Source organism: Pectinophora gossypiella, chromosome 20 (genome assembly GCF_024362695.1).
Source record: "Pectinophora gossypiella chromosome 20, ilPecGoss1.1, whole genome shotgun sequence".
Lineage (NCBI taxonomy): Eukaryota > Metazoa > Arthropoda > Insecta > Lepidoptera > Gelechiidae > Pectinophora > Pectinophora gossypiella.
The window spans coordinates 6550535-6569063 of NC_065423.1; the positions used below are offsets into that span (position 1 = coordinate 6550535).

Consider the following 18529-nt stretch of genomic DNA (forward strand, 5'->3'; position numbering starts at 1 on the left):
CCGTAAGCACGCGACTCTTTCTCGCCGCGACAGAGGCCATCTGTCTCTTTCTGTGCAGTACTGTGAGAGAGTGTGATGGGTGACGTATGTCGAGGCGAGAAAGAGTCGCACGTTTACGGTGCTAAGCCCGCAGATTATGTAAAGAATTATGCTGTTATTTACCTGCTTTCCTTTATTTTGATCAGAATAATGGGCGGAAGATGTATTGTGCCTGTGTGTATACACACAAATACCCAAAAACAAAGCCTTCCAGCGAGGTCTGTTATCCATGAAATTAGATGGTTAAATGAAAGAATAAATTTACAGGGCCGTCTATATTGTTTTAGGGAACGTGTCTGGAAAATCCCTCACTGAATTGTATAATTTATTTTTAAAATTTTAGAACAGTCTATGTAAGTTGGTCAACACATCAATAAGGTAAGGTAAGGTACCTACTGTTTCTGTTTACTCACATTGATTATCCACTTTCTTCTAGGAGACTTTACAAATATTATAAACAAACATGTCCTTCCGTATGAGTTCTTTGATAAAAAATATTTTGTTATCTAAAAAAATATATAAGTAAAACTATGTATATACGCAAATCCTTTATTGTATTTTTCTCTTAAAAGAATTAGCTGGCTAAACGAAGGTAAATCTAATTAGAATAACATATAAAGGACATTTTCTTTCTTAAAACAAGGAAAGTACCGCCAACATTCAAAACTAAACAGCATTACTCTTATTTAAAACAATTACATCGGCGTACCAAAACCAGAAACATTAAAATAAAAAATAAATTAATTCCGGGGCAAAATAAACAAAAATAAATCTTAACTATATAAGTAAGTTACCTGTCTATGGATAGACAAAAAGACTAAAGTACTTCTCTTAATAAAGTTGTAAGTATACGTTAAGATTATCATTGGAACGAATTACTAAATTATTCGTAGTAGGCAGGTAACAAAGGATTTTTTCACATAATTACTTAATATTAAGTAGACATGTATTATATAATCATACAGGTAAGGTAAGGGTCGATCTACATCTGGCCGCATCGCATCGCACTGTTGTATTCTATCGTTTTCTGTCACTCAGATCTGTCATTAGCTAGAGCGAGAAAAAGAGCGGGAGTGCGATAATTATTAGATAATTCATAAAGGACCCGTGATAAATCCAGACATATAAGTAAAGTACAAATCAACCACAGTACAAGCGTCAATCAAAAAATAACTAAGTAAGTACTTACGAGTAGGTAAGTATTTAGATAACGACCTTAAAAAAAGAAGCCATTTCTTATTTTTATACTGCAATGGCTTTGTAGATAAACAAATTCTATATCTAAATATAAGTAGAAGTGACTTTTGACTCTTGTGTTTAGCTAAATATCTACTAAATTCCACAGATTTAGCTGAAGTCGCTTGTGCGATAGAGCCTAAGGATCAAATTTGAATGCGCACCGTTGTCTCCAATCACTCACTGTGCTCGCTCGGGAGGCTCTCGAGAAACGCAGGCGTCTCCAATGACGGTCCTCATCTTCATCATCGTAGAGCTAGATTTGATAAATAGTATAGATAAAATTAATAGTTTAGCTACAATTTATCTTAAGCACAGTTTTCACTAACACAGGTTACACAGACGGCGATACGGCTCACCACCTATCACGTTGGTCTAACAAAAACCTTGATGAGGTGTGCTGGCTACCCCAATTGGGATATATTCGTGAGCTTATAAAGTATAAAGACGTACATAAAGTCACAGTAAGCAGAGACTACAGAATTTCATTTGCTTCGATCCTGACACACTTTAAATTGTATCGGCCAAGTTAGTACCTAAATGCATGCTGTCAGACGCAAGCCTATAGAAAATTAGATACCTACTCACATTATACATAATAAAATTGTTATAATACGCCCTCTGCTGGGTACATGTCTCCCTTCAATCTCAATCACCCAGAGGGGATATATGAACACACCCCACCACAATGCTCCGTGTAGACACTAAAATTTATGTTATTTTACACAGAGTTTTTCTCTCTGTATTTTACTCTATAACATCATGGCGACGATGGGTGTTAGGTAAGTACTTTTTAATTATTTAAAGCTAATATCTGTAATTAAAGTATTACTACAGTCGACATTTGAAAACTCAAGCTCAAGTTTTCATGTAAGTATATAAATACCTCGAAATACATTCAATTCTTGATACTTACGTCTTGTAAGTCCATACTAGGTGCCTCGGACAAAAAGGTCTTGGTGCGCGCAGCGGGCGGTGGAGGGGTTTCAATCTCCAGGGTTGGCGGGACGAAGCCTTCATAGAAGAACGTGCAGGGACCGACGTAGCCCTCAGGAGCCTTGCGACAAGTCCGTGTTATCCATGCCTGCTCATCAAGCTTTGGATACCTGCGATGTAGAGTTATTAGGTAGGTACCTCGCATAACAGAATGTTTGCTACACCTCCACTGGAGATAGACGCAGAGTTATTGCTTGAAGAAAGGTCGCCTATGTGTCCTTGTATTTTTATTATTTTCAAAACTGTACAGCAAAGAAAACTACAATGCGACGATAAATACAGACAGAGAGATACTGAAATTTTTCAAAAATGTGTTTACGTGGTTTTCTCTGTAAGACGACATGTGGGGACCAATTCAATTCAATTCAATTCAATTCTTTATTCATAATAAATATTACACGTCAACAAATATACGACCTACGTAACATAACTAAGTACTGATTGGTATATTGAGTGGTATACTTTCCTTTTCGGCGGATAAAAAAATTACAGGTATAACTTATCTCTTCTTCTCTCGTGTGGGTTGTGAGGTGGATTACCAAGCTCATCAACCCTGGTGTCAGGGTTATTATTGAGCCTCCAAAGGTCCCTGACCTGACTCACGTAACCACTACTTACTTACATCAGTAAGTAGTAACTGGGACCAACGGCTTAACGTTGCGTTGCTTTCCGAAGCACGGATCATCTTACTTTCGGACAATCAGGTGATCAGCCAATCAGATGTAATGTCCTAACCAAACTAGGGAAAATAAAATTAGATGGTGTGTAAGTACTGGAATCAGTATCTATACCCAAAGCCGTAGTATTATTCCTTATTCTATGCCCCTAGTTAGGTTTCTCGAGGGATAAAATACCAAGTGGATTTAACTATCAATGCGCCCACCTGAGGATGGCAGTGAGGTCATCATACTTGTACACGCAGCAAGTGTTGGGCTCGTAGAAGCCGTCGCCGCAGTCGTAGTACCCCGGCGGGATGGTTACCGGGGGCTTTTCTGACGTCACGTACGAACGACCTGCTGGCTCCAGGCCAAAGTCATATTCTTTCGTGTATCTGGAAATTTAACATAACATCATCATTGGCCTTATACGTCTGTTTCAGACGATTTATGACGTCATTGCCTCGAAGAAATGCACTTTCTTTCATGGCTGTGCAAGCCAATCCTAGAGCGGCAAACTCTACCGCACACTCTGCAGGAGAAGTCTCCAACTGGTGGATTGTTGTTGGTTTGATGGCGTTTCATTCTCCTGCTCGCCAGTGTGTCAAACCAGGCATGACAACATAACATAATACGTTTATTAATATAAATAGCCTATATACCGGGTGTTAGTGACATCGTAACGAATGACGAGGGGGATGATTCAGGCTATGATTCTGAGTTAATATCAAGTGGAATTTTCTGTCGCAAAATTCATGATTTGTTTTTAGTTTTTTTTAAAGAATCAATTTGCGCTTTATTAACGCTATACAAAGTTGAAATTCAATCATATTTATCAACTTTTTGAAAGGGCGAAGTCGGTCGGGTCCGCTAGTCACTATCATCACTACATAGTATAAAACAAAGTCGCTTTTTTGTCCCTTTATCCCAACTACGCAACAGGTTATGATGCTGTTTTTTTAAATAAGTAGATAGAGTGATTCAAGAGGAAGGTTTATATGTATAATAACTAAATAGTGGAGAAATACTGTTATTTTTGAGGTTATTGAGGTGATGTCGTAAATAATTTCATTTTTTCCTCAGCATTGCACCAAATTCAGGTTTTAAATAAAATACATAACATAAAAAGCCTATAGGTATACGTCCCACTGCTGGGTACAGGCCTCACCTCAATCAACCGGAGGGGGTATGCAGCATACTCCACTATGCTGTTCCACTGCGGGTTGGTGGATTTAAATAAAATAGCTTAGTAAATTAGGTACCTACCTCCTATCAGTAGGACAGCAGTAGTTCCACTCCACCTCGTCGAACTCAAGTCCATCGGGGAACACCAGTTTCCGTTCTGTCATTTTGCCTTTAACCCACTGCCCCTTCAGGATCAGTCCGTTGTCGTATGTGAGGTAACCTTCGCCATGGAAGTTACCATCCGCGAACGACCCTTCATACGACACCGCTGGAAAATCGGAAGATAAACCAATATATTTCATGCACATGCATTAAGGTAGGTCACTTCTAACCGTTGGTCCCGGCTGCATTAGCAGTCGTTAATAACCACCAATCCGCACTGGGCCCGCGTGGTGGTTTAAGGCCCGATCTCCCTATTCATAGGGAAGGCCCGTGCCCAAGCAGTGGGGACGTTAATGGGCTGATGATGATGAAATGTATGTTTATTCAGCTTTATTAAGCAATGCACGTTAGTATTATAGGATCTGTGGCAAAGCTATTATTTGCGTTTTTAACAGGACGTATAAAAATTGAAGTAGTATGCGGGATTTACAAGGAAGTCAAAACATCTTGTATGGGGACTGTCAATGTGTTAAACATGGCTGGCGAGGAGTGGATGTTTCTACCTCTATGATGTTATGTTACGTTATAAAAAGTAGAAATTGCTGAATTTTATAAGTATTATTATGGGCCTACCTTTACTGGGAAACACGAAGGTTCCGTTTCCATCCCCGAAGATGGTCCAAGTACCTCTGTACGAGGAGTGCGTGGGGAACTCCTTTTCCACCAGGTGGGCTTTGTTCGTCCTCTCCGACAGTGAACTGTTGGGTGAGTTAACATTTGAGAGCGCGAATTGATTGCACTCCAGCGGCTGATGTGGCCAGTGGCGGCCCTGGCAACATATTTAGGTGACGAGAGACCTCAAAGTGGCACCCCTCAGCCCCTCAAAATACAAAACCCAGTTCCCCCCCCCCCCAACCCCCAGGTTCAATCCCCTCTAGATACGGGGCTGCTGGCTGGAACTTGTTCGCAAGAATGCTTGACTCTCACTGTAAAGTCGCAGGCTCGAATCCAGCACGGGCCTAAACCTATGATTTTAGAAATTGGTTGTTCGAATTCATGTTTGGATCATAAATGATTACCACGTGCTCAGCGGCAAAGGAAAACATCGTTTTCCACATTCCCGCATTTTCAGAGGTATGTGACCTAACATGTATTGGGCTGGTTTTCCCTTCGCGGGTTGGAAGGTCAGACAGGCAGTCGCTTCTGTAAAAAACCGGACCCGTCAAATCTTCAGGTTAGGTAAGCGGTCTCTGTGCAAACTGGATAACGCTGAGGAAATGATGATGATGAGTGGCCTGAATTAAATAATATAATAAAGAGTGCTAACACGACGTGGCGTACGGTCACGAGCATTAATATGTATACACTTTAGTACCATGTCACATTAACCTTTTTAACAAATTGAACTGTGAGTCTCACTAAATGTCAAATATGTTAGTGCGACAGAGTCCTAAAGTGGGTACATTATATTGCTCATGACTGTACCTACCTACATGGCCATCTTTATTTCGTGTTATATGCGGACAGTCGAAGTTCGGTTGCCCTAGTCACAGAGTTACCTAATCGCTACAATGATCCTTGATAAACATACTTCGTCGTCTCCTGGTAAGACTTTGACGACATGAAGATGATGTTTAGATATGTATCCCCCCCCCCCCCCCAGTCATGGACAAAAGACTCTATGGCGACACACTGTCGCCAACTGTATGTGACTTGTAAGTATAAAAGAAAATCTGATGTTTCCGTTCAGATGCTTTTTGACTGGACGGACTTACTCTCACCATAAAGGTTCCTTTTTTACCATTTTGGTTCGGAACCCTAAAAAGAGAGAGGAAACACAGAAGAATGGTAAGGTCTTTTCATTAAAATATACCTCATCAGGTATAAGGAGTTAGATTACTCACTAACACGGAGCCTTTTGGGATTCTTGAAAATTTCTCAGGATGTCAATCCAATGAGTAAGACCTATTTCGCCATGGATTCCAGGAATTCTTGCTACCCTGTTGAGATGAACAGATTCATAACATAAATTTTATGCCGATGGTGGTGGGTAGTCAGAGGTACAAAGAGAGGTGGTGAGTGGCGTGGTAGAGGTGTAAAGTAGGATGGAGGATGCTACACCGACAAGAGCGTGGCTCTTAAATTAGTGATGATGAGTCAGATGTACACCCATCGCAAGATGAACTAAGTAACTACCCACACCTCACTGAGCTTTCTACTACACCAACATGTTTAGAAGGATGGTGTTTGGATGGAACAGTGCGTGATACGTCGCATGTCCCGCTGCTGACTATCCGCGCTTTGGAGGGTACGTTGGTCCCGGCTATTAGCTGTAAAACACTTCTACCGACCCGCAGCGGAGCAGCTTCGGTGGGTTATATGGGGTGGACATAGGGTGGACTATGCTCCATACTCCCTCTTACGAATATAGGCTGTTTATGTTACCTACATACATACATACATAAACTCACGCCCGTAATCCCTAATGGGGTGGGCAGAGCCACAAGTAATCAAAGACAACTTGCAGCCACTGTTGTTGTTGTTTTATGTTACCTATATTCTTCATAAAGAACTATAGGCTTGGCTTCACGAGAGCTTTTATTTCCTGACATTCAAAATCCCTCCAGGGCGACAGGTTGGGTCATTGGCCTCTCCATTTTTATCTAATTCTCTACGGAGATAGGTTGTCTGCTATCTGGTGACCGCCCCTCTGACATAAAAACTGGATCCGATTCTGAAATATGGAACACTCACATGGACAGTCCGCGTGATTTACGGCTTAGAACGATAGTAGTTTTATCATCATCACCACTGTTCTTTGTCAACGGCATCTTGCTGTAATTATTTATCTGTAAGTAACTAGAAGAATAATAAGAGGATGTCAGTCATTAGGTTGTTCTATAGGTTGGACTCAACGGGTTACCAACGAGGAAGTTCTGCAGCAAGTTCAAAGAAAACGCGAACTTTTGCAGACCGTCAACAAGAAAACAGTTGCATATTTAGGGCATGTGTTAAGACACGAAAGGTACCATAGTAATCAGTTACCTTATTTTCTAGCTACTCCGAAATGATGTAATGTAGAAATTATGTATTACTTATACGACGCGCGCTTCGAATTTGTTATGATGATGTTTTTTTTATATTTTGACAATTTATACTATTTGAGACAAGTATTTATGTGCCTATAGGTAATTAATACTTTACATTAATATATTTACGAGTTGTAATTTTGTAGGCAGTAACAATAATCCTGAGGGCTGTAGGCTATATTCATTGACCTCTAGGTATACTTATTCATTATTTAGATACTTATAGGTACTCAGAGGTCAGCTACTATACGCGGTCTGAATTATGTGCCGAGAGCTTGTTTTATAAACAGCCTATAATATACGTTAGCCTATTAGTATTAGAATCAAATTCGGCACTTGTAATAAAACGTTATATTGGAAGACGGTTAAGTCAACATAGGACCTAAAACAACAACGGGGGTAGTTCTATTATAATCCCGTAGATTTTCCTTACAGACTTCTTTTACTAACTTCTCTCGTGATTCTTACTATAAGTGAGCTATTCTAGCCTTAGAAGAAATATTTTAGGATTCTAGCCGTTCCAGAATGTTTTTTTTCTTAGATTGAATTGAAAAAACGTAGTTTTTCTATAAGTCCGATTTAAAATACACCGTGCCGCGCAAACATCTAAGTAATTTATAAAAAAGCTACTATCCAAAACATTCAAAATGAAAATGACAAAGAAACAAAATGACAGTGTCAATTTCTAATTCTGTTAACTTCTGCGTATGTGTCTTAGTAGTTTGCTATCCATTGCTGGTAAAAATCAAAAATATAATTATCGTTGCTAGTATAACGTAGTGTACAAAAAAGTCACATTTTTATATGAAGATTATTATCGTATTGGTAGTAGGATAAAGATTGTGTTCTGTTCTGTGTTGTATATTTGAGAAATTATCTTTATATTTAAAGTAATATAATATAAATAAAACCAAAATGTTGCGGCGAGTTACGTCTTCTATTATACAGACTCGTGGAATAAAGCATACTGTGAATATACAATGGGTGAGACCTCCTTATACGCCTGCATACAAACCCGAAAGATCTGGCGATTTAGAGGGCTTACCACCAATTCCTGAAACTGCTCTGGGAAAGGACTATGCCTTGTCTGAAGAAATCAAAGAGTAAGTGTATTTTTTTTACCGGAAGTACACAAATAATTATTTTCTGATGTCGATAAAAACATAACCTGTCTTTTCTTTTTTCATGGTAAGTTTGTCTTTTCCAGTGCCCCAGAGGTTGTGAAGAAAATATTTTCGGTAGCACATCTTGGATCAAAGGAGTACAATGCATTAGTGAGGAAAGAATTAATGGACAGGGTGAAGCGGCATGCATATGATGAAAACACAGCCGAGAGCAGAAGTAAGTAATATTTTTTAGTGGGGTCTGCACGGCAACCTGCGCCGCGCGCTTTGCGAAATATATCAATTGGTCGGACCGATAGCAAACGCTATCTATATAGAAGTCTTACAGCTATTGGTCAAAACTATTGATATAAATCGAGCAGCCAGCGACGCGGTTTTCGTGCCGCGAGGGCTAGTTGCTTCATTTATTAAAGATAAACACAACATAATAGTGACCTACAGTTTTGGGTACCTATCCTAAGCTATGAGGCTCCTGCCTCTACAATTTACTTTGTTGATGTGGTGTAAATAATAATTTTGTTTCATTCCAGTTGCAAGGATCACAGGGCAGATTAGGTGTCTACAAGACAATCTTGAGAGGTTTCCCAGAAATGTTGGTGCAAAGGTAATTTTTCTTTTTATCACTTAGGTAGGTACGTTATGTAGATATTGGTATGGAATAGATATAAAACCATTTCGATTGTAATTTCCAGAAACATTTGTTCAAAACATGTTGCTATATTTGACTATGTTTCTGTATTTGTCTAGGCCAGAAAACAAAATTAACATCACACTCTAAATATTATTTTATATATTTAAAATTTTTATACTTGTTACTTCTATTTTCAATTCAATATTCTTCAACCCAAAGATGGTTTTTCAAGCTTATACTATGTATATTCAATGCTTGCATTGTGTTTAAATTACAGAAAACAGCTCAAGAGTTGATTGACAAAAGGAAGAAGCTGCTGAAATTCCTGAGGCAGTATGATTACAAGAAGTTTGAATGGCTCCTGGAGAAGCTTAACATTGAATATAAAGATCATCCTGAGTAAGCTATATGTTTATAATAATTATTTCCAATATGTCGCTAATAATATAATAATGAAACCTACATAACTTTATCATGTTATTTATCAACTGTACGCTTCTAATATGCCACTTTAGACATAAAATATAACAAAACATATAATAAGAATAAGAATAAAATAAATAAGTGATAAGTAAATATAGATTACTGAACACAGATCTTTCTCCTACATGTTCTACATGTATACTTCACTACATTTTGTCTGGCAATAAGATACCTATCAATATTTAATAATGATTGGTTGTTTATAGCTCTCTATGAATTAGAGAGCTGAACTATAAACTACAATAAAATATAAAGACGTAACCGAGTGGTACCCCAGATACGGAACAAGAAAGAGGAAGACCAATTAAGAGATGGGAAGAAGAGATAAAAAATACAGCAGGAAATATGTGGAGAAGGCTGGCGAGAGACAGGGATAAGTGGAAAGAGCTGGAGGAGGCCTTTGTCAAAAGACAAATGGACGAAGAGCATAATTAAACACATCTTTTTTTCTTTTTAATATTATGTATAAGCTATAAAAAAATAAATAAAAAAAAATAAAAAATGTTACTATAAGTCCATAATAAAGGCTATATCTATCTATCTATCTATCTGGTTGTTTATAATTTATAAACATGATTATCTATTGGTATTCGCGGGCCGTTATCCGCAACTCGATGTCTGAGCGTCCATTTTGCATGGTACTTGAAACAGCTTCGCTCCAGCCAGCCTGATTCCCCAAGGAAGTCTTAAGTCTTATAAGCCTCTAATGTTGCCGACTACCTCAGGGAAGCACCCTGTCACAAAAAGATGCCTGGCCCGATAGTTGGTGGCTCCTATGCGCTCCAGTAGCATGTAGACCACTGTCTCCTTCACCTCCCTGCAGGCTTTTCACAGGGGGCTGTCAAACTTCTTATCTATTCCCATTTATATAAAGTGGCAGTAAAATAGTTTAGCATCATTTATGCTCTATTTTAAACTAACAATCCATCTTTTTAGATCCTACCATAAACTGACGCGTAAAGAGTCCCTCCGGAAACTGACAGAGATGCACTGTGACGACATAAGAAACAGCAAACTGAACGACTACAGGAACCTTCTAGAAAGCCAACAAGGTCCATTCTTGACGGAGAAACTCGCCGCATTGAAGTTTATTAGGGGTGAACAGATAGAATTGCAGTTACCAGTGACAGTGTCAGAACAAGATATAAAGAAAGTTGAACAGCAGTTGGAGACCTGGAAGATTAAAGATGATATTAAACAAAAAGCAAAGAAAAAGAAGCGAAACCTTATTGTAGATACGAGTATTGAATAACCCTAGTGTAATGTTGTCGGAAATATATTTATGAATGTAGAATGTTTATCTTTTGTTATTTCTATTATGATTTTCACAGTTCTCTCTGTTTGATCGAAAATAAATCTAGTAAAAATGGGGAAGATAGTTTCAGTTGCAAAGCAAAACTAGGTATAAGATAAAATAAAAGATAAAAGTACTTTTTTAGTTGTATTAAAAATACGTAATAAATCTTAACGGCTAATGTAAAAATGTGACAAAAATATTTGTATTGACGAAATCAGTCTAATTTGGACGGATATTTTACAAAAAATGATTATTTTCAACAATAACTTATAAAATAAGAGATTACATACGCTGCTTGCTTATAATCTAGTGTTTTAATATGGAATGTCAAGTTCTTAACGCTAATTTTAAAATGCGGAAGACATTTTTTGTAGTCTGCCTTGAATATTTTGTCCAAAATATTTCTTTTTAAAGCCATGTGTATATTTTATTATTTAATTTAAATATCACGAAATATATGAAAATGTTGGCACACATGATAATGAAAGAGTATTACAAATTAATTGCCAAAGAAAATAACTACTTTCTAAGTATTCATAATAGCACTTTTCTGTTTCCAACTAGACGAAATGGCAGTTATTTACAAGCTAAAAAAGATAACTTTCAAGAGGCACTTTTAAAATATTCCATTAAATTGTTACGTACATAGAGCACAACGGGCCTCCGGCGGATTGGAGGGCAGCAAAGAGAATATAAATCACTATGTTTGAGACAGAGTTTGAGGGGAGTAGCCATAGCATTATTTCTCTCGATACAAAATTTTCTCCATTATGGGGCATTGAAGACTAATTATCATAATTTAACAAAATAGCTTCATTTATGCACGAGGGCCAATAAAAACCGGTAAGCACTATCACTTGGTGACAAGACCAATCTAACAAACCATTGCTAGGATTCAAATGTGTTTTGGATTGCATAAATGTGTAATAACTTTGTCACAGGGGGACGCCTGTGACTCCTCATTTCCCCGTGTTACTCTTAACATTGCATCAGGCAGAAGGCGGTCACTCGTTCTTTGAATTGAGCATTGTACTCTATTGATTTCGCTGTGTTGTAAGTCTATGAAACGTAAGGTACAACACAGCGAACGTAGAACGCGTTATCGCTTTCTGCTTGATAGGAACAACGTAAAACAACGGTGAAAACTGAGAGGGACGATTCACGCCGTCATTCTGAGTTATTATCAAGATTTTCCGTCGCAAAGTTCATGAACAATTAATTGAAAATCTTAGTGCTTTTTTTTTAATTATTTTCAGTTCCATACTTTTGCGACGGAAATATCCACTTGATATCAACTCAGAATCATGAGCTGTATCACCCCCCTCAGTATTCGGCATGGTGTCAATTTCGCTCTGTATGTAATATGATCCATGAAGTCAATATTCATGGTCCTAACCACAAATGAGTCCCCGGCTCTTGTACTCAAAGAGAGGTGGTGTGCGGCGCGCGCGCATACGCCGTGGGGATGAACCCGGATCGCCGCGACTTGGGCGCGTGCGCCCATAGCCAGCCCTCCACCGTCTGCTGGGTCAGGTCCGCGTACACCCATTCTCCACGCTTCACAGATAGATCATCTGGAGCTTGCGCCTGTAACATAATTGAAGTTGAATATAAGTGAAGTTTAGTACTTGTTTATGGCTCTATGGTTTTTCTTTATACGTCCAGCGGAGTCTGCACAGCAAAGGCGCCGAATTGTATCGAGGGCTTAGACCAATAGATTCAGCGAATATATATATTATGGTAGATAGACGTCGTACGGCTCGAAGTGGTTGCTGTGCCGCGTGGGCTGTGGTTGAGTTACAAGCTGAATAAAATAAATATTTTTAAAATATGTAAATATTTACTTATTATTTTTACAAAATAAGATAGGGATTTTTTATCTGTGACAAGCACCCATAACACGGGCGGCCATGATTGAGCTTGGAGTGACGTCAAATATCACAAAGTAAACAAAACCTATCTATTCAAATTCAAAAATATCTTTATTCAGTTGGTAACATAGTTACACTTTGAATCGTCAATTTTTACATAATGAACGTCTCATCCGCCTAAAACTACTACAGCTTCTCACAACCTGTATAGCCGGGGAAAAGAAGCTGCAAGAAAAACCTCGGCACAGGGCCCAAAAACACGTCACGTGACCAACTGATGTCGAGCGAAATTTGAAATTAGTGAAGAAAAATAAGTTTTTTATATTACCTATATATAAACTTTAAGTAATAAAATATTTTAAGAGGTATGAAATAAGCGTTAGTAATTATAATATTAAAATAATACTTGTCCGAAAACTGTCAATTAGCCAATTAGAAGTGATATATTTTTTGTCTTTGTTATCAAAATAGATTGTTTTTAAAATAAATACAAAAGGCATTTACCTTGTAATCGTAAAGCATGACTAGCTCAGTGCCGTGGTACCGTCCGTCGTTGTCTGTGGGGGTGGTGTTGAGTGTTGTGTTGTTGGACAACAACGTGTTGTTGGGGTTCGTCGAGGGCGGCGATAGCAGCGGCTGCGGGTTGTCCTGCTGGGTTGCTGGAAGACAAACAAATTAAACAAAAATAGAACATCACTAAGATATACAGTACAATACGCTTCATTACACAAAAACACAAGAGAAGCACAATCGTCTGCCTTATAGCTAAATAGCAATTTCCTCTATTCAACTTTAGGGTGAAAGAACTTGATTAAAAATTAGATACCTATCTTCTTAATGTACTTTTTTGGATATAAGACAAACAAATTAAAAGGAGAATGGGCTCATTCTAGCGAAATACATCAATTCAAATTCAAAAATATCTTTATTTAAAAATATCTTTATTCAATTCCAATTGTACTGATGCATGTAAGCTGGTAAATGTTGCTAGATTTGGATGAAACAATTTAACTACCTATCTGTGGAGATATCAGACAAAATATATTTTACATTGTGCGTAAAATATATTGTGTCTGATATCTGGAGATTATGTTCCGGTAGACAAGTAGTTAAAACCAAATAATTTGCAATGACACTGGTTTAGGGTGCTTTTCCACAGAATTGGACCTGCGCGGAGTTGAGCGGAGCAGAGCCGTGTAAATAGGTAGGTGTTTCCACTAAAGCTGCGCAGAGATGAGCGGCGCAGGGCTGAGTTGTGTAGCTGGGTGGAGCCGAGCAGAGCTGAGACTAGCGGAGCGGAGCTGTGAAGTGGAGATGAGCTGAACGGGGCTGTGAATACATTTTCCGCCTGACGTCGCGTTACCCCTCGCAACCCTGCTCTACACCGCACAGCTCCGCTTCATCCCGCAAAGCTCTACTAAGCTTCATACCGCTATGCCACGCTTATCCCAGCGCACCATATATTTTAATGTAAATCTTGTCAACTCCGCTAACACTGTTTCACTGAATCGGAGCGGAGACGAGATGTGTATTTTGAGCAATGTGATTGGTAAATTTTTATAAGTCTCTGCTCAGCTCCGCGCAGCTCAGCTTCTGTGGAAATGCACCGTTAAGACCATACTTACCTTGAACAACGGCTGGGTAAACAAAACCGGAGGGTATAAAACCTTCTTGTCCATCACTCCGCACTATCCAGTACCAATCTGGATCCTCTCTATTCAGTACTGGAAAGAAAATAATTTACCCGTAATTTCGAATATAACTGCTACTCGTAATAGTTATTCAGGAAACAGAGCGAGTAATAATATTCGATCAATCGCAACTTGTAGATGTTTTAGGCATTGTTGTTTTATTTAAAATAATATCTTATACTAAGAGTGATTATTCTTTTCAATTTTTTTTTGGGTTCAATAACCCTGAATGTTATGGTTATTAAGTAAAAGTAAACTGTTTGTGATACTATAAGTAAAGTCTTGAAAGTTTGTTAATCCAGACAAACAGCTAAGACACAAATACATAAATAACTAATAATAACCAAAAAATAATACAAATATGTAACATAAAAATTATAAAAATAATTCACAAAAATAAATATTTAATAAAAATTCGAATATTGTGTTTCGAGATTCAAGATTTGAGAGGCGTATATGTTAAGCGGCTTTGAAATAGACTACTCTGGGCGCCATCCCACTCGCGTTAGACAGAGTACTGCGCGGCGGAATGCGAGGAAACCACTGCCCTGTTTTCCCTAAAAGTAACATGGAGAATACTATACCGACAAGAGCGCGGCTCTTAAATTAGTGATGATCCATCCCGATCACTGATACTGATACCAACCTGTGACAAACTCCCCTCTCTCGACATCAACATCATTCTCATCTCGGGCAGTGAATGTGTAGAGCACCACATAACGACCGGAGGGATCCTTGCTGAACGGGCAGGCCTCTCCCTCACTGCCCAGCTCTGAGTGTCCGTCATTTGTGGCCCCTCCATCCGATACTGACAACCTGGTGAAGGAATTAAGCTTTGAAGTTAGAATTTATATATTTTTTTAAATCTTTAAAAGACAAGAAAATGAAGAAGATCGTGCATTTTATGAACTTCTAAAGTAGATAAATAAATAAGTAGATAGATATATGAAATAGTGCAATTGTTTAATTAAATTGGGTTGGGAATTTTATTGCGGCGGTTACGGGTGAAGGGAGGCGATACTCGCTCAGGATGTTTCCTTGCCTAGGGAATCAGCATCCGCCCTGTAGTTCCGGGCGCAAGAATAGGGCTACGGTACCCCCTGCCTGTCGTAAGAGGCGACTGAAAGGGGACACTGGGGATCGTGAGTGATAAGGGCGGGGGCCCGAACCACTCAACACACGATCTCCGGGATGGACGGCAATGCGATATGGCCTCGCATCGCCGTAAAACTGGGATGGCGTAGGGGTGGGGATCTACCCCGGGACGCGCTTTAGTGAAAGCAAGTGCGAGGGGAGCACCGGTGCGTTCGACAGAGATCCCGGAGCTCCCCGACATGCACCGCAGAGGGCCATCGGAGGGGTTTTAGTCGGTAGGAGTCCGACATAACCTCGTCGCTCCCCCGGGTGGCGAGGTATCCATGAGGATTTCCCCTTCGTTACCAAAAAAAAAAAAAAAATGGTGTTTTTTAGTTATAGATGGACGAGGGGCTTAGCCCAGAATATATATTTATGTGGGAAAAAAGTAATGAAAATTGAATGTAAGAAATATTGGTATTGGTATTCGCGGGCCGATTTCCGCAACTCGACGTCTGAGCGCCTATTTTGCGTGATACTTGAAACGGCTGGCTGGGCAGCCAGCCTAGTTCCCCAAGGAAGTCTAACAGTCCTTCGACGTTGCTGACCACCTCAGGGAGGCACCCCGTCAGGCCGAGGTGCCTGGCCCGGTAGTTGGCGTAAGAAATATAAATAAAAACATCTCACCTCTAAACTAATACTACACTATGTGAATAGAGGTGAACTGTAGCATAAGGCGGCGATCACAATAGATCTTACAGCTTGCAGTGATACAGTGCATGAAATAAGGCCTGCATAGCATCCAGCTTATAAAAAAAACAAAGAATTTATCGAATAATTTGTAGTTAAATATTGTCAAATGTACACTGAAATAACAAATATAAATTATACAAACTGTGAGACGTCTCTATGAGCTAAGTCGGCGGGCGACCTACTCCTCGGCAGTTTCTTCTTTAAGTCATGATGTTCGCAGGGAGCACAGTATGAATGTGGTATAAAGCCTTCCCGCCTAGACTCTGCCAGTATAACATACACCCAATCGTTTTCTCTGTACAATACATTTACGATTTGTCCTCTTTTCACCTGTAATATTATAAAATCCAATTTACAATTGATAACCAATAATATATAATTTTTTTTAAGATTATTTTAACCTTAATTCTAATGAAAATATTTAGATAAAGTTGTGATTTTTTTTTATAAAAGCTCTTGACTTTCTTTTTGCTATTTCCCATGTCTTTTGGGGTCGGCTCACCTAGACCTCTTTCTCTGCTCTGTTGTGCCATTTCAGGCTAATCCATCGTCTTTAAATCCTGGAGCTATGGTCCCCATTTAGGTAGTGCTCTTGATCTGATTATTCAATCTTAAAACAACTAATTTTCATTGAATATTTCTTCTTTAAACTTGCATGACATGCCAAGATTTATTTATTTATTAACAATCAAAATAATTCACTTACCATAAACCACTTATATTCTCTGCTACTACTCAAACTACTAACTACTACTACTAATTATATTCTACTTAATCTATTTCATACTAACCTCAAGCTCATCATCAACACAAGGAGCAAAGTCATGTAGCACCACCATCTTAGAATCAGGGCTGAGGCCATGCTCCTTCTCAATGCCAACCCGCACTAGAGTCTCAATACTAGCTGAGCCGGTGATCCTGCCCATGCCGGGGCTGAGACCGGAGCTTGGTCTCGAAAGGTCTTTGTCTGAGTCCCCGCTGCTTGCTGTGAATTATAAGTAATTAATGTAGTTGACACATTCACTTCCTTATTACTAATGTATTACTTATAATAATACATAATATATTAGTAAAAAGGAAGTTGGTTAGAGTGTACCTAACGAGGTAGAGGTTAGAGTGCACTATGAGATGGGAATTTTGATTGATTTTGTATGCAGCATGGACATGTGGAATTTTCGAATGAAATTAATATGAAGCAGGAACTTGTAAATTTTTTGTGAGGTATCTAGGAAGCTAGAAAACTACAACAGCTACCTATTTATTTATTCTACATTCAAGGTCTATAAAGCGCTACATTCCTGACACATCACTCTTCTGAGTACCTAGGCACCTAACCTAACAAATTAATTAGGTATATCATACAGAGCTGAATAAAGTAAAATGTTACGGGTGCAATATCTTTGATTCAGTAGCATTGGGGGTGCTTTTCTTGTATCATTTCTGATACTGTAAGTAATGTTCAGTTGGAAAATTTATAATGATGATGGTTATTGATTATGAAATGAAAAGAAGTCGGTTAAAAAAAGTCGTTAGGAGGTTAATCATTGATTTAGTTATTTTATTATGAATATTATTTTCTGCTAACAGTAGAAACTATCAATTTCTACATATTATAATTATGTTGCCGAACCTACCTACCGCCGTTATTTTAACGACAGATATTTATGAGTTTTTAATCATTAAAAGTGGTTAAGGAATAAAAGTTCTCAATAAGGGACTTGCAAACTCCACAAGTTTTCTTCTATTTTTTTGGACTAGCTTAGTACCTATATACGGTCACTTGGTCGTTATCAAAAAGCATTAATCAAGTAAAGCAACAAAAAGTACTAGTTTTGTATATAAATACAAAATGATATAGAAAGTCCTGAGGTCATTGACATAAAAGTTCTCACGAAAGCTCTGCATTACTCACATTTCTTCTTCTTGTTCCGTCTAATTCTAACTGGACAGAGGAACGCCATGTTGATTTACACATAAATTAACAGTAAAAAACAAAATAGTTAAATACTTCACTAAATAAACCACAGTTTCAGCAAAAATAAACGATTTTCACACGGTTTCTACATGTCAAGAAAGTTCACAAAACAACTTTTTTTTGTTGCGCTGCGTTTTGTTGTTGCTATGTATGAACAGTGTCGTTTTGAACTTTGAAGCTTTGCGTTTCGGTATAGGTGGCACAAATTCAGAGTAACGAACGATTTATTTTTTATTATTCTTAATAAAATTAAATAAAATGCAACGTTTCAATTATAAACATATTTATTTCAAATGAATTTTGTCAGTCATATCTTCCCGCTGCACT

At 38.4% G+C, this 18529-nt stretch overlaps 3 protein-coding genes across 3 annotated transcripts; 1 reads left to right on the forward strand and 2 right to left on the reverse strand.

Annotated features, from left to right (window-relative positions):
• Nucleotides 1-3141: 3141 nt before the first annotated feature.
• LOC126376394 (MORN repeat-containing protein 5) lies at nucleotides 3142-6018 on the reverse strand. The gene is made up of 4 exons (XM_050023720.1): nucleotides 5996-6018; nucleotides 4848-4972; nucleotides 4194-4380; nucleotides 3142-3322 (listed from the first exon to the last, which is right to left on the reverse strand). The coding sequence occupies exons 1-4, from the start codon at nucleotides 6016-6018 to the stop codon at nucleotides 3142-3144; spliced, it is 516 nt and encodes a 171-aa protein (XP_049879677.1).
• Nucleotides 6019-8113: 2095 nt separating this feature from the next.
• On the forward strand, nucleotides 8114-10841 carry LOC126376049 (28S ribosomal protein S15, mitochondrial). Its single transcript, XM_050023214.1, has 5 exons — nucleotides 8114-8406; nucleotides 8511-8644; nucleotides 8958-9031; nucleotides 9336-9457; nucleotides 10478-10841. Exons 1-5 carry the CDS (start codon nucleotides 8219-8221, stop codon nucleotides 10791-10793), a joined length of 834 nt encoding a protein of 277 aa, XP_049879171.1. The 5' UTR covers nucleotides 8114-8218; the 3' UTR covers nucleotides 10794-10841.
• Nucleotides 10842-10969: 128 nt separating this feature from the next.
• On the reverse strand, nucleotides 10970-18488 carry LOC126376029 (SH3 domain-containing protein Dlish). The gene is made up of 7 exons (XM_050023186.1): nucleotides 18140-18488; nucleotides 17019-17212; nucleotides 16370-16557; nucleotides 15047-15216; nucleotides 14335-14433; nucleotides 13214-13368; nucleotides 10970-12425 (listed from the first exon to the last, which is right to left on the reverse strand). Exons 1-7 carry the CDS (start codon nucleotides 18186-18188, stop codon nucleotides 12261-12263), a joined length of 1020 nt encoding a protein of 339 aa, XP_049879143.1. The 5' UTR covers nucleotides 18189-18488; the 3' UTR covers nucleotides 10970-12260.
• Between the last annotated feature and the right edge of the window lie 41 nt (nucleotides 18489-18529).

Excerpts from the sequence above, each read along its gene's own strand:
- LOC126376394 (XM_050023720.1), bottom strand. The coding sequence starts at position 6,018 with ATGGTAAAAAAGGAACCTTTATG. Across the intron at positions 4,973-5,995 it reads GTAAAAAAGGAACCTTTATG|TTCACTGTCGGAGAGGACGA; the intron begins GTGAGAGTAAGT and ends CTCACCCAACAG. Across the intron at positions 3,323-4,193 it reads TGCTGTCCTACTGATAGGAG|ATACACGAAAGAATATGACT; the intron begins GTAGGTACCTAA and ends TTAAATTTCCAG.
- LOC126376049 (XM_050023214.1), top strand. The coding sequence starts at position 8,219 with ATGTTGCGGCGAGTTACGTCTTCTATTATACAGACTCGTGGAATAAAG. Across the intron at positions 8,407-8,510 it reads TTGTCTGAAGAAATCAAAGA|TGCCCCAGAGGTTGTGAAGA; the intron begins GTAAGTGTATTT and ends TGTCTTTTCCAG. Across the intron at positions 9,032-9,335 it reads CCAGAAATGTTGGTGCAAAG|AAAACAGCTCAAGAGTTGAT; the intron begins GTAATTTTTCTT and ends TTTAAATTACAG.
- LOC126376029 (XM_050023186.1), bottom strand. The coding sequence starts at position 18,188 with ATGGCGTTCCTCTGTCCAGTTAGAATTAGACGGAACAAGAAGAAGAAA. Across the intron at positions 17,213-18,139 it reads ACGGAACAAGAAGAAGAAAT|CAAGCAGCGGGGACTCAGAC; the intron begins GTGAGTAATGCA and ends TATAATTCACAG. Across the intron at positions 12,426-13,213 it reads TCATGCTTTACGATTACAAG|GCGCAAGCTCCAGATGATCT; the intron begins GTAAATGCCTTT and ends ATTATGTTACAG.